This window comes from Phaethon lepturus, unplaced genomic scaffold (assembly GCF_000687285.1).
Source record: "Phaethon lepturus isolate BGI_N335 unplaced genomic scaffold, ASM68728v1 scaffold53407, whole genome shotgun sequence".
Taxonomy (NCBI): Eukaryota; Metazoa; Chordata; class Aves; order Phaethontiformes; family Phaethontidae; genus Phaethon; species Phaethon lepturus.
Window position 1 is genome coordinate 13,882 of NW_010552198.1, and position 16,385 is coordinate 30,266.

Sequence of the window (16,385 nt, forward strand, 5' to 3'; positions counted from 1 at the left end):
CCCACAGGCAGATGTAGAGGGACCAGCAAGCTGCAGCCACAAGAGAAGAAACATGCTCACTTGGGAGCATTTGAGTTTCTTTGACCCAGTTTTGGCACCAAAGATATTTCTCTAAGATTTGGAGACCTGGGGTTCAAGAGAGCCTTGCACAGAGTCTCTGTCATGCAAGTGATAATTTATTAAAACTATGCTGATCAAATGCAAGCATATTGTTATGCTCTAATGGTTAATACAAAGAGGGTGTCAGATCCAGGGTCACTCCTATGCTGGTTCATCAGAGATTAAGAGGTGGGCCAAGCGCTCACTCCTGCAAATTCAATAAAATGGGTACTCCTGGGGGACAGGCGGTCACACAGCAGTGACTACGGCTTAGAGCAGTAGCCCACACTGCTTAGCTCCCAGTCCCACAGATTGGGGATTTTCTGCAGTCACAAATAGAAAGCACTGGACTAGATTTCAGGTTGAGTCACTTGAATGCAAAAAGCCTCAGGAGGTAGGTAGCTATGATGCTTATCCAGAAAAGAAGCAAATAGTTTCTGGACCACAGAGCTTCCCGGAGCTGCACACTTTGAACAAGGAGCCCACCTGCTGTTTTGCACCTCTTTTGGAGTTTAGAGAAATCAGTTTTCATTCAGGCATGTTGCAAAACCCAGCAATATCAGGTACGACACTCTACCTATAACACTTCCTTCAAACAACAGTAGGAACACACTGCAGAAGACCTCAAATATAGGCTAAATTGCACAGACCAGCAGAGCAACAATCATCAAACAGCCAAAAAGGCAATTTTCCTGATCCTTATAATCCTGTTAAACTCTCAGGAGATGCATTTAAGTTTTTTTTTGGCCGTTACTACTTAAGATCCTTTCTTAGGATCTTAAGATCTCTTTTCCCTTATGGACTCTACTGTATTTTTCTCCCTCTTTTTACCAGGCAGCAAGTACTGCAAGTTAACTGTGTGCAAAATCACATGAATCTTTCAGAATCCCAATGCTTTTTATGTCAAGACATCATCAAGCACTGCAATACAGTCAATCTTTTTTTTCCATGGAGAGGGATGAAGGGAGAGCGTTGGAGAACCCCATCCTTGGAGTACTCTCTCCCACAGTGTGGTCTGCACCATGAAGCATTGCCAGCACCCTTAACCTCTTCTAGACGCCGGAGTAGTAAGACCCCACACACATCATCTCACTTGGCCCACAGACCCTTTTGGCTTAACTTCCCCAAAGTCCTGTCCCAGCATTTTGTGGTGCTCTTCAAGCAGCACCAAGCAAGAGGGAAACCAAACACTCAGAAGAACCCACACAAAGAGAGCAGAGCAAGCCCAGGTGACTAAAACCAGGAGTACAGATTAAGTATCAATGCCTATTATTTTAATATCGCTCATTTAAAAATTATCACAGTGCTACCATGGTATCACCTATGACCTTTATAAAGGGCAATTTATTTCTTTCCTTTGTCAACAGCTCTGAAAGCAGCATTAAGGATTGGCATTAACACCCATCCAGATCTCCGCTGTTTGTATTGCCAATACAAAGGGCAATTTTCAGCTAGGTTTGTGTTTGCTTGCTTTGTTTATCAACGTCCTCTCAAGTACCTTCTGACGCTGTTGCCTAATAAAACCATTAAACTGGAAGGAAAATCGGCAAATGCAGGGACAATGCAGGTAAATGCAGGATAAGGGAGACAAAGAAAGAGATAGATGTGGCACACAGTCTACTGAGTGCAGCTATTCAGACCCTGTTGCCTAAAGTAAAATGAGAAAGACATAGTTCCAGCCCTGCAAACTCTGCATGTCGTAGCAGTACAGTATGTACAACATACATGTGCCTAGGTCTCAGCCCAGGACGCTCTGGTAAGAAATAGGAAGAACCAGATTGCCCTGCCTATGGCAGGCAAAAAGGAGTGGTGGGGAAGCCAGCTGGATACTGTTGATTTTCAGGGCTTATATAACAACACTACACCTACAAACAGCCACTGTCTTGACCAGACACACTTTTTTGAATAGCCCTGCATCTGAAAAGCGCCTGCTGACTCCAGTGTAACTTCTTCCAGCATGAAGCTTTACCCAGCCCAAGCAAAGAAGATATACTGTGACCTCCTGAAACTAAAATTCATCATTTGATCAAAACAGATCTTGTCAGTTATGAGCTAGGTCAAATTAAAATTGACATGCTGGTCAGTGTCAATTTTAACCAAAGCTGTAGCAAGACATTCTGTGCCCCTAGCCAAGATGTCAGTTTAATGCTTATTCTACCCACCCTTTGCAATAGCCTCAATTGGATTTGGAGCTAACAGCAGCCTCTGGCCAGAGCTGTTACTCTCATTACTACATTCCCACCATTCTTATGCCGGAGAGCTGTCTCGGGTAGGTGTAGATGGCAAATGCATTATTTTGTCCTACTCTTTCCATCAAGCCTTGCCAATGCCTTCCCAAATGATCCTTGGCTGCAGTTATTTTCACTGCACTGAAACTACTAGACCATAAGCAGTAGGCTGAGCAGCTGTAACAGGTGTAATTCATTTGACATACCCAAACTTTTCCAAATGCTGTGCTGGGCTGAGCATTTCTAACACTTACTCGAATAAAAACAGAACTGGCAGCCTCAGCTGTAAAATAGCTTGCAAGTTACCTAACTATAACAGCAAGTTTCAGCAGAGATCCTCAAGACATTAACATCCACTCAGTGAGACTGACTGTAATCTATTCTGATGAAATAAGTAACCTTCCTGACTTCTAGAGTCAAGGTGATTCATTCAAGATCACAAAGCAACTGCAATTATTATTTTTTATTACTTATGCTGAGTTTGTAAGCATATCCTAGGAAAGATCAGGGCCTTCTGATGCAATAACAAACACGGAAGCGTAGGCAAAATTGAATAACTTGTTTTGCCCTTGCACTTGTGAACAGCAAAATGTGGTTGCAGTAGCAGAGCAAATTTTGAGAAGGATACAGATTACAAAGAGTGCGAAGAATTACTATAGAGGGGAAAGGTAACAAAGCATAGCCAGGGGAAGCTGCAGAGAACGAGGCTGGGCCTAGACAGAACGGTTTTGAAGAGGGCTCCAGGAATGAGGATGTTGTTTTCCTGCCGTTCAGTCCTTATGGCTGTGGCACTCTGATCATTGCTTTTGGGCCCTTCCCCAGCACACACATCTCTATCACAGGAGGCCATTATTTCTGCTGGAGCCGCTACTTTCACCCCACAACCACTTCTGCCTGGCCTCTTGAACCTGGGGCTCCTCCTATAATGACAGACTAAGAAGTTTGTACTGCCAAACAGAAGCAGTGGTGGGCAACTAGGTTGAGGATACCAACCAGGCTGAATAAAGTGGCTTGTTAATTCACTTTTAGAAGCTGAAACCCTCTCTTAAAATTTGGCCTTGCAGGCAATGAGCCAGCTACCACCTTTCTCCTGCAACTCATTCAGCTCCATCACTTTCCAGATGTCAAGCTGTGGGTGGCAGAGGATTGCGTCCATTTTCTCGCTGACCTGAGCAGTGGCCTCAGCTGGCCAGAGAAGCTCATCCATTAGATATTCCAGCCCAGCAGCATTATACAGCAGGGTTCAGGCTACTATAATGTTGCACATAATTGTTCCTGTAGAGCAGCTACTATGAGCAGCCCACAGAGAATTGCAACCTGATCCAGCAAGAACCTTCACCACTTGTGCCTGCTTTCTATAGGCAGACATTATGAATCATGCTTAACGGTTACTACTGCGCACAAAAAAAAGGCCAAACTATTGTCAAACTCTGAGAACAATCAGGGATGACAAGCCAAATGCTTCATCAGTGGCATCAGAGCAGACAGCAGCAGTGCTAGGCTATGCAACTAGAAAGTATGAAAAGGTTACGGAGGCTGTGTGTGGTCTCAGGGCAACTGGTACTTTCTCCTCCACTGGGACAAAATAAGCAATCACCTGTTCTGCCTATTCCCAAACCTTGTGTTAGAAATAGAAATGCTGAATACTGCTCCAGTAGATGAAAGCAACTGCAACCTCTTCTAGCAGATGTTATTTTTGTCTAGTTTGTCTGACTTACGACCTCTCAGCTCTACCCACCAATCACTAGCTGACACCATAGCAGCATCTACTTGAGGAAAAAGAGGAAATTTAAGTCCTACACGCCTTGGGTAAACCAAGGTCTGTGGTGTTGTTTCTTTTCCCATCCCCATCTTCTTTGGGAAAGACTGTTCATTTTCTGGGGCAGAAACTGTCAGTTTCTGTATAGGGCTAAGTCCTGTATGGCTTTGATCACAATAACAAGGTCTATAGCAGAAACAATATGAACAACAAGAATCCTGTAAGTTCAAAACAGAATAAGACAGAATTAAATAACTTCTTAGGAATCTATTACTAGCTTGTAAGTATAAAAAGTAATGTTAATATAAGCTCTCCTATAATCTCTTTACCATCATTACTATTTTAAATTTAGAGCTGGGCCTGAGGCTTGAGAATAGAAAGTATGCCAAGATATAAGATTTGGGCGGGAAGAAAGCCCTAATCTTCTTACTATAAAAAAATAAAGAGAAACAAAAGGTAACACAATATCTTCTGCAACCCCAGGAAAAATACCAGAAATCTTTCAACATAAAGCTTCCTTGAGTCTTCATCTGAGAATATGTTAGCACATGTAATTGGACTGAGGCCTGGAATCATTGCATCTGGTTGACTGTACACTGGGTAATAAACCACAGAAGAAATGACAAAGCAAAAGGGAGTCAAGGCTCTGAATAGGTTGTTAGTCAACCATGGAAGTAAGAGAAAATATGGCTGGAAGGACTTTGTCTCGTACATCCTCTGCAAGGCATCTACCTAAACTATTCATAACAGATATTTATCAAATATTTGTCAAACCGAAGAATGAGATTCTCCTACAATCTGCAAGCAACGGGAAGAAAAGGAGAAGGGCACAACATGTTATTGGCTTCTTTAACATTTACTCTGTCCTGACGGATTCTCCAACTCTGATGCAGGAATGTTTGATGTGGAGCAGTAGGCAGGGAATTAAACCTGCTCTGACAAGACAACAGATAAGTGGTTGGAACTGACATAAACTTCTTGCCTTAGAGAATGAAAAGGGAACCTAGGGCAGCAGCACAGCTCAAAATGCAGTCTGAAGCTCCCAAAAAGCACCAGAAGGGAAATAAAGATGTTGGAAAGCTGCAGTCTGGCTAGACTGTAGAGAAAGCATTGAAGAAACCAGTCTTGCCCTGCAAAACACTCAAGCACATGCGTAATGAATAATGTCATTGATTTCAATGACACTAACTAAATTTTAAGAGGTTTTTTCCATATGTTGCTGAAACGTTGCCCTGCATCAAATCCCATTGATTTGATCCAAAACCTATTTAAATTAATCAAGACCCCTTCCTCCAGCTTTGCAGCAATTTTAATTGTAAGGGAGGCAAAATTACCTGAATCTTTATAGCCTCACCCATTTCTACTGCTTCAGAAAAATTAAATGGACTAGTAATGGTTTTGATTGGGGTTTTTTTTGTCCCTTACTCATTAGTGTGTTCTCCACTAACACACATTTCAGAAGATAGATATTTTTAAAGTTAAGAAAGATGAAGGAATGGGGTTCTTACAAATCTTAAGGAAACCTTCTACCTGATGTTAAGGACATCTTAAGGAAAGCATCTATTTGATTTTAATGGGGTCTGTCTCCTCTATTCCAGCTAACAGTATTTTCAGATCTATGAAAAACAGTCATATATCAAAGAATTACATAGAACATTTCAAATATGACAACCTCTTTAAAATATAAACCACCAAGATGCTGGTAAGACTATTAAACATAGGAACAGAAACTGGACACATTATTACATTCTGGTCATATAAACTTCTGTTTGCTAACAGCTATTCCAATTAACTAAGTGGGGTGATCAGAAAATGTGAATGGGGAGAAAGTATGAGCAGATTTTAATGCAGTCATTGCACTGGATTGAAAAACCACACTGCTGTAGCTCACTGTTACTGCTGGTCAAGTTAGCTATATAAAAATCCCCTTTGGCCAGGCAACTGCACTTCATGTCTGCAATGCAGATATACATGGGCTTTTGACTAGAAAGAAGCAATTCCACATAGAACAACAAGGGAAATCACAGACTGCAATTCTGTAATAGACCAATTCCTTGCACAGGAAGTCCTCTCAGACCATACTCAAGCATTTCCATAAATACAAAACCAGGAACACATTAACTAGTTACACTATTAATATTATTCATTATTAGTATATACTGCTTCTTTTCAAAAGATCTGACAGCTTGGTTAATGCAATTCCTGATGTTGTGCTGCTCCTTGCTTCACAACCACTGTATTTCTGCATTGTAGCATAAGCACAATGTTCCATTTTTAGAAAGAGTTTGCCTGGGAGAAGGTTTGAGCCTAACACAAGCTGAGGGCTCACACTGGCCTGTGACACAGAACTGGAACAGAGAGATCTGTGACATTTCACCAATATCACATTTCTGTACAGCAGCGCAGTGTTTTAGATTTTCAAATAACGCTATATAAAAATAAAACTTATAAATTTGGTCCACAAAGGTTTAAGACACTATTGTCTCCTGGCTCAAGAAACAGTATAATTTCTATTTCACACAAAGAAAGTGAAACAAAACAAGAGATATTTACATCTAAGCTTTTCTTAAAAAGTGCCATATTGAAGGATGAAATTAACTGAAAACCTAAATTTCAGTCAAACAGGTTGGAAATATTTTCCCTAAGTAGCCTTGCCAGTCACAAACATGTTACGTGGAATAGCCAAGAATAGAATCATAATCTCACGTGTCCAAATCCAGAGCAGTTGCAATTAAATCTTCTTATCCTGATTTTAATAAGCTTGCAGACATGCAGGGAAGTGGATTCATGGAATAAAGACATTCAGAAATTACCATTTCATATGGAATTTCAAAAACTTTTGGGAATATAAAACACTTTCATGGTACAGTCTCTTAAGTAGAGGTTACAGGAATAATTTCAAACATTCAGATAAACACACCTGCTCTTTTCTCTTATCCCATCTCCATCTCACACTGGTAGACAGAAGGTAAACTTACAAATTGCCATGAATTTCAATGTTTGATCTGCCGCATTTTGCCAATTCAGTACTTTTGCCATTCAGTACTTCCCTAAAAATGAGAACTAAGTACAGGATTACGATAAAACTCTTCGAGCTCTCTAGACTGTTAGTTCATGAGAGTTAGGATATAGAGAGAATTTCAAAATCAAGCTGAAAGGCCAGCAAAATTCTATGCGAAAAAAAAGACTAAATTCTCTTCCTAAATTGCAGCTCCTATTCATGTGTGTTCAGCAAAGAAAACATTAAATATCAAGTCTGGGGACTTGATATCACAGTGACATTGAAACTTAAGAATTCTTGGAAATAGGCATGGACACCATGGATTTTATAAGTTTTGGAGTCAGATAGTTTCCTTTGGGATTCACTGGCTGGTGCTAAAGCCCTGTATTTTAAAGGCAATTCTTACTCTTGGGAAAAATAAATCCAGAAAAAGATACAAGCCAAATGGAACTTCCAAATTTCTAGTACAATTTCTGTGCTTTTACAGACACCAACTATATCTTAATCTCCTAGTTAAAAAGAAGATAAAGCATCACTTTCTTTGTGCTATAAATCAACTCGGCCAAACTGTCCCCTGACTGTTTTTCTAGCATCTTCTTTTTATCTTGGCTAAAAGCTCCCGTTATTTGCTGAAGACAATTAGCTTTATTTGCAAATGCTACAGCTTCAGATAATGGGACAATCAGTTTCTCTATTACAGCCTAGTAAAAGCCTGCCACCTCTTTGAAGGACATTACCCACCTGAAGTGAAACACAGAACTACTTACCACCAAGCTAAAAGTGAACAGAGCTGCCACAGATCTCAAAGGCCACATTATAGACGGGTTCCTGATGGCATGAGAAACCTACTTACAGACTGTTGGGAAATCATCCCTTAGCGTATCATGGAAGAATGATCGTGAATTATTTTCACAGCACTAAGAACTTATCATTGCTCAGTAGCGTTTCTTGGCTGCTACATTCCCAAAGCAGTGACACTACTGCTGCTCCTCTGTGATAACAAGCTTGATTTAGAAATATTGATGTGCCAGGTAGAGCCACAGAAGCCATCAGTAATACTAAGCTGCATGAGTGTAGCCTCCACCCGTGCATGCAACTTGCGCGGTCTCCTTCAGGAAAGCCACTTTCTCCTAGCAACCAACAACCACTAAAGCATTCATTAACAGACATGGGGATTTGTTTCTTCTTTCTCTCATCAAAACACGTGGCTCAACTGTAAGCACACTGTGTGCTGATCATTACTGTGACCTAGACCATACTTTCCTAATAACTGGAATGAAGGCAGCAGATATGTAAATAGCCGGGCAAGACTGACTATTAGTAATATTCAGAAGAGTTTGTGCAATGCCTGTGTGGATGCAGAATACCACAGAAACATCTCAGCACTCAATCTGCTCTGTGTTGTAGCTGGTTTCCCTCTCAGCAGGGGAAGATGAGAGAATGAATTTGATTGTAAATCACCTGCAGAATTATTTCAGCATATACACACCTGCTAGGAGGCATAATCAAGTGATATGAAGGTGCTGTGATCTAAAAATATTATCACTCACCAATCTTTTTTGATTCAACACATGACAAAAAGCAAATCACTTTATTGCCATTGATGAAAAACTAGAGTGAACAGATTCAGTTGAAATCAAGATAAAATGAGAATGACCTTTTCTAAAGCAATGCCCAGTCCATAAATGCTAATACAGTTATGACAACTGAATTGGCCTCTAGCTTGGCATCCTGTTCTAACAGTGGCTACAGCTATGTACTTCCATCGAAATCCTACGCAGATGACCTACCAAATGGTAACTGACACAGTTTTCCCTTAGGAGTTTCAGGCTGGACATCAGAAAAAAGACATTTTCTTAAAGAGAGTAGTGCACTCAACAGACAAAGCCCCAGCTGACCTGGTCTGGTGCTGATGAGTGGGGAGATGGACTCAGTGGGAGAATGGGCTAGGTGGCCTATGGCTCTAAGACACTAAATATTTGGAGATGCCTTATTGTGTAACGTTATTTATTGTGTAAGGTTATACACACACACACACACACACATATATAAATATCCAACTGGTCTTCTTTCTTTTACTGCTTCAAGACAGTTTATATAAAAGCAACTTTCTGATATACACATGTTGGGGACCTACTGCTCATCACAGCATCAAGGTATTGGCAAATTTCTGTAATAAATTTTTCTCCATACAACTTAATGTAAAGGAAATGTTCTATCAAAATGATCAATCAAAATTTAAAATGGGATCTAATATAGAATTTTAAAACGAAATGCAAGGCATTCTCCTAACACCTCCCCCCAACTCCAAAACCACAGAACAACAGCTGCAACATGACAAAAAGCCTCACCAAGTGCCCATATGCTTTGGCAGGTAAATAATTTATTGCTGTCAGTAGAAAATTACAAATTTAGAACAAGCTGGAGAGGAAGGAATGTAAAAATATATAAACTATATGAACTGCTTTATATTTGTTAGCCTTGTACATAATGTGGTAACTACAATACATATATGTCCTCACTCCAAAAACATTTCAGCGTTCCCTTGATCCATATGCTCTGAGCATGTCAGAAACTTTACCTACTGCTGATATAAAATGAAAACACAAGAGAGGTGCTATGTACTTCCTACAACCTTCAAGGAGCGGAACTCTTCACCGTGCAACTCTGATGTTGTGCCAATATGATACACTCAGTTCAGATTTTTAAAAGATGTTTCAAAAAATTAGACTGTTCTGTATTTTATACATTTTTAATCTTTGCACTGGAGTGGCAGGAATAAAATTTGGTGAAGAAACAATTTTCTTCTTTTAAAAGAACAGGGTTGGAGAATTGTTTATTCTTTATCTCTGTCAGCAACTTTTTCACATATAGTTTTATAAAATAAAACTTAAAACTGTCTAATATCTCAAAACGGATTGGTCCCTCTCACAATTCCCAGAGTAAGGAATCCTGTATCCCACTATATTTGGCACAAATTACAGGCACACTTGAGTTTCATTAGTATAAACATGGTAATGAATCATAGTAATGTAGTTTCATTCATGTAAACATAGAAAATGCAGTAATTAGTCGGTTTTCCTTTGAGAGACTGTTTTGAAAATAGGCATATCTTTCTCCACAGAAAAAAGGAATTTTTCCAACTCTTTCTAATGTACACTATCTAAGAAGAAATCCTGCATACTGCAGTAATATCTAACCTACATATGAACTGCATAGATTACTCCTGTAATACCACCTTATTTATAACTTTAATGTCTCCAGGGTAAGATATAGACCTGCTCTTTATCTTTAATGCTATTGCATTGTTTGTCAAGAACGTGACACAAGGCAAAGAATCTGAATCAGCATAGTGTGTTTTGCATAGAGCCAACCAAGTACACAGTCATTTCATGCAAAGGCTACACATTTTAAAACGTGCAACTAAAGGTCCTATTACAAGTAACAACTACATTTTTGTGAAGAGACCTCCAAGAACAAGACCAACATCTGTAAAGCTTTCATTGGCAATCTCTCAATTTGAACCACAAATGCCTGCATTGGAAATAAATTTTCAGTTTCTTCATACTTCTTCCAGAGGTAAAATATACTACAGCTTTAGAAAAACTGTGTAAAAATTGTCAGAGGTTTTGGTTGTTTATTTGCAGGTTATACCTATAGCACAGAAATAATCTTTATGTTCTAATTTGTACAATACCTAGCACAATGTCAGATAGTTCACAGCTTGGGCTCTAAAACATTATAGCAATGCAAAAAACAAATACTAAAACACACATTATTACAGAAAATTCACTATATCCAGCATGTCACACAGCCAGACGTGAGCTAGCTTCAAACTGGAAACCATGCAAACAAATTAGCATAGCACTATATTCAGTCTAGCAAGTCCAAGATCTCAACAGGGATTATTAGTTTGAGCACAGCACCTCACTAACCTGCCTACGTAGCTTCCAGTCTGCCATGGGCTCACATCCCAGGCTTGGAGCCTGGGAAGGTTGCGTCTGTCTGCAGAAGGCTGTGTGGGAACACTCACAGTTATTTAGAGTAACATGAGGAGCCATTCAGGTACAGAAGCTCCAATTAAACATTTTTCATTCCACTACCACGAGTCTTCATATTAGCAAGTCAATACAGATCCACTTTTATTCTGCTTTGGCATAGGAGAACAGCCAGTATTCCCTAGTAGGTCTACACCATTTTGGTACACTAAATAGGCCATCAAAAATTAAAACAAAAGAACTGAACTTTGCACCATTAAGACACCCAACTAATTCTACATAGCTTCAGATCATTAAAACACGCAGGAACACAACAGGTAGTATGTTCTTAAAGTGTTCCACGTATCAGTTTCTCAAAGAAAATGTATTCCATTACAAAAGGTTACATAAAAACTAAAATCATCTTTCTGGGTATGGATTGATAACATGAGGGAAAGAAAAGGCAATCATAGATGCCTTTAGTTTCTTAAGACCAAGTATTATGAATGCAAAGTCAGAGATAATACACACATTAAAAGAAACTGAATTAGAGTTATGGAAATAGACCGCTACATTATCCAAACAACATTCATTCTGTCTTGCAACAGTAACAGAATGTATTCAAGAAATTACCAGATTTTTAATCATAAACATTAAGTGCCTTAGATATAACTGTGTGCTATGTCATGGTGTTACTGAATGCAAAAACCATGTGTAAGAGCAAAACCAGGTATGTGCATTTACTGATTCAACATTTTGAAATACATTCAATGGTACAGAAGATGACTGCACTTTCTATTACTAGTTTCATACTCCCCTCCTAGAGATCTGATGCTGACAATAGGCAAAAATTACAAGTATAACTTCTTAGGTTATGGTCACAAACCACAACCAGTTATTTAAATAAATAAATATACAAATGTGTGCATACAACAGTTGCAGGAGGGAACAAGATTTCACTCTGGTGGAATGAACTAGGTAGATAAATCCTGGAGATTTGACTTTTTCTACAATACAGGAAACTCTAACATAATCATTATTTCCTTCAAGGTTTCTTATCTGTTCCAAGATCACTTGTCATGTGTCAACTCTAAGTGCGATACATTAAGTATCTTGTAAATCACAGACCTGTCAGGATGAGATTTTTAACTGCAGAATTGAGCCAAATCAAGGTAGTTCAGTAGCAGTTAAAATGAACAAAGTGCCAATTCTGACCTATTGACTTAAGAGAAGCCCTTGAGAATTGAAAACAGCGAGCAGCTATAGCAGAGGGGCTTGCTAGAAGCTGTAGGTAGCATTCATTCCTTCCCTCCCAGTGTACAGGGACTCTCTGAGTCCACCCTTCCAAGTCAGGCAGAAATTGCAGTAAAATTCTAAGCAGCTCACCCCACCTAAAAAGCACAGCACTGCATTCTAAAGAGAAATGTCTTCAGAGGGTTAATCTGCAATTCAAACTTTGGGCATCATCCACTTTAAACAATATGTTTTATGTAAGCATAAAATAAAACCATACCCTGTTTTCTACATTCTCACAATCTTGGATTACTTAGGTTACTGGCACAAAACCGCAGCTTGCTTCAGCAGAGTCAGCCCCATCAGTCAACTTGATTGCTTTGAAACATTATTAGCTATAGTTTCTGAAATTGTAACTGTTTTCCACAGAAGTGTTTGTGAAGTTCCCTAGAATGAATCCAGGCTATTTTATTTGTCATTATCTGGTGTTATTTTTTCCTTCATTTATAAAGTTTTTCTTTTTAATTTGACAATGAAGTTAAAGAGACTGCAAATAATTATTATAATGCATGACAGTGCATTATACAGTATTTGTATTCCCATCATAACTTTCATACACCTACACCCCCCCAGTAAAATATTTTCTAAAAAACTGTACTCCTTTCTGGTGACTGCAGCTAATCTTCAGAAACAGAGCCATAAGGCAGGAATGGACTTACAAATTAAGACTTCAGCCCAAGCCAGCTGTTTTTTCTTGTGTTATTCCCTTTATGACCATCTGTCCCACCTGCTAATATATTTTCACCCCTCCCACAGACTCTCCACTACAACGATTGCCATTGTGGTTAACATACAAGTATCAATGGAAACTGTATTAAATCCAACTTTGTGCCACCCAGTACTTGTAGCTTTGGTAAGGCACCTGCTTGACTGTTGGTAAAATTAAATCTGCCGTAAGTCTGCTTTAGTTTATGCCCAGTTCACCTAGGACCCAAACACTGATATATCAGAGTTTGTTGCCACTCTGTCTATCTTCCTTCTGGACTACCCCAATGAGTGGAAGGAAACAGTACAGTGAGGTTACACAAGAGTCTCCTCTCTGTAAAGGAATTTTTGTTTTTAAATACACTAGCACACTCTACTGAATGAATCTACTGAGATCCATCTTGTCTCTTTATTAAAGGTGAATTCACAAAACAACTCTGCACTCCATACTTCTGAATTCTTGGGGTTTCAAAACTGGCTGCATGCCTGTTTTGTCAACATTTTCCAAATCAGACCTTCTGGCTGAAAAGTCATCCTATATCTTGCTGCTTGGGCAGAATTGCCAGAGAGACACAATGCAAAGGAATGAGGAAGAGAAGAACTGGGAAGGGCTGAGAACGGGGAAAGAGAAATTAGATGGCATGTTGCTACATGGCAAAACTCTGTAGCCATGGACTCTGAAGAATTCTTTGCTGTATTCAATGAGACCAGCATCAGAATAAATCCTATCAAGGAGCCCAACACATTTTCTGCAGCATTTCTTTTCCATATCTGGTTAAAGCCTGGCAACTAAAAGGGAAGTAACTCCTTAAGCATAATTCAGAAGACTGCACAGCAGTGAAACTGCCCAAAAAATCAGGAAGAACATGACGGTTACAAAGTGTATCATTATAATTTCATCTCACGTACTGCTGACAATAGTCAGCAATAACAGGAAGGGAACTGCTGAAAAAGCACAAGTGAGATCACCTTCTTCTGGGTACTATTTTTAAACATCTGCAAGATACAGATGAGGCTTTTTAAAGATTGTAAAGCAGAGAAAGAGAGAGAAAGAATTACAGATGTGTGACATAAGGAATAAAGGCAAAAGAAGTATAAAAGAGGTAGAAAAAAAGGGAATGAGGACAGAAGGTAGAATTCAAAGAAGCACATGCTGATGGTCTTTACATTTCAAACAGAAAATTAAAAGTTGACATCTGCGTCCATACGGCGTTTAAAATGAGCTCTTAGTCACTAGCATTGCATTCAGGAAGGAGGCAGGGGAAAAGAGTGATATCTTAACTGAGCTCAGTTCTAAGCATAAGATTAAAGAAAAAAAAGGAGGGATTCAATTTCATGTCAGTTCCTGGCAGCTGCTCAGCATAGCCCTGTTTGCTTGTTGAGCGCTGATAATGTGCCAGAGCTGTGGTGTGCTTTGGAGTCCTTCTGAAATACTTAGCTCTGCAACTTTGAGACCAGATGGAAAAATCGACTTTTGAACACCATTCAAAATGCCAAAGTTTAAGAAATAATAGTGTTACACAGACTTTGTTTGGAAAAAAACTTAATGGGAGGAATCAATCTTTATTTCTATTGCTTTTGAAGCAGGTAAAAGTTAAAAATAAAATCACCTTTATCATTTTAATTTTTGCTTAACAATTACTAATCTTCTAGCTAGTACCTAAAACGACAATAAATTAAAGTTCTTCTTTCTTAATTTCTACAATGAAAACATTTTCAGCAAATGCAACTTACAGAATTACGATATTCAAGCACATCAGTAGCTATGAACGCCTGCATACAGTCACTACCATGTTATGGATGCTGTCTGGCACATCTACTGAAATGCTTCAGACACTCATCTTTTAACAAACAACACACCTTAAAAGATTCAGTCACATGCTTTGCTGTTTCTCCTGAACATCCTCCAGCTGTGCACTCATTCTCGCAGCCCTAGGAAAAATAAAAACAGAGGAAATCAAATTCAATGCACATTGCAGAAAAGTTGATAAACGTTCACATTCAGTTAATTCTTTTTAGGGACAGATTGTATTGAATGAACACTCAGACTTCATCTGAGTGTAATATAGTAAATATAGTAATATATTTAGTAAATATATTAGTAATATATTTTATTTGTATTTATTGTATTATTATTTATTTACTCAAATAGTATATGAGTAAATACATTGGCAATAATTTTTGGTAGTTTCTTAGCACAACTTTCTACCTTCCAGGTTTTTAGCTTTACTTCAGTTGCATTAATTTGCACAACTGTATTTCAGGGCTTTATAGGAGAGACAACGCCTTAGATTAGATTATCGCTCTTAAGTATGGAAGGGTATGGACAACATCATAAGTCTTTAATTCAAAACTGAATAAATAAATTGTGCTTTTATACAATTCCATCAGATCCCAGTTTCTCTACTAAAGCATCCACCTAACAGATTTGCTTTTGCCTTTTTTCAGAGAAGCCTGACTAGGCAGAATGGAATAAAAAGGGAAAGAATTGTTTTTGTTAAATACTTCATTAAATTAAGATAGTAATAAGGAATGCCCACCTATATAAATATATTATCAGAGTATTTTGAATTATCTGCTATGTTGAACTTAAGGGTTCTGCCACTGACCATGCTAGAAAGGAACTGAAAGAAAAGGAGTGATAGTCTAGGCATCCTTCTGTCCAGCAACAGAAGGATAACACAGACAGGTGTAAGCCAAGTAACCTAAAAGCAAGACCCCCAGTTTCTACAGCATCAGGCTAGCATCTTTGTGGTCCTTCCTGCACTAGCTAGACCTTCCTTGGCAGTGGCATATTGCACCCAACAGCATAGAGTGAAGGAGGCAATACAGCCCTGACAGCATTTCTTGTTTCCAAGCAGCCTCTGAGAAAGAGCTGGAAAGGTGAAGTGGGGGCAGAGGTTTGGGAGATGGAGGAAGGTGCCAGGAGCAAGAATGTCTGGTGGATGGGCCGTGAGGGGGGTGGCTAGGAGGATGGCTTAAGGGAAGCACAACTGGCAAGATTGGAGGGGATGGCAGAAAGGATGGCTAGGTGCTGAGATGAGGCCAGGGATGGGTGGGCATAGGGAAAGTGTCAGGCTGGTCAGAGGGACTGTCTAAGGAGGCAAAGGAAAGACAGAGGCACTAAGGAATGTTGTTGCCAGGGCTGACAGGCAAGGGGTTTTCAACCCTACAAGGGAAAAGCCTTAGCAGGAGCCTGCACTGGCTGCTCACCCCTCGGTGGCTGCCGCTCACCCTGCCACTCCTCAGCCTTGCTGCATCTCCGGTAGGAAGTCCCAGCCCAGGTGGGAAACCCCCAGTTCAAAGGCACAATCCCTTGAAGG

General features: G+C 39.5%; 1 protein-coding gene across 1 annotated transcript in view; it reads right to left on the reverse strand.

Moving 5' to 3' along the window:
- The window catches only part of BCAT1 (branched chain amino-acid transaminase 1, cytosolic), a gene marked incomplete at both ends in the record, with an annotated part of 25,888 nt that extends 10,894 nt beyond the window's left edge, over window positions 1-14,994 (reverse strand). The window contains one exon of the mRNA XM_010291136.1: window positions 14,923-14,994. Within this exon, the coding sequence (XP_010289438.1) occupies window positions 14,923-14,994 (72 nt within the window). The remainder of the gene's footprint in view (window positions 1-14,922) is intronic.
- Between the last annotated feature and the right edge of the window lie 1,391 nt (window positions 14,995-16,385).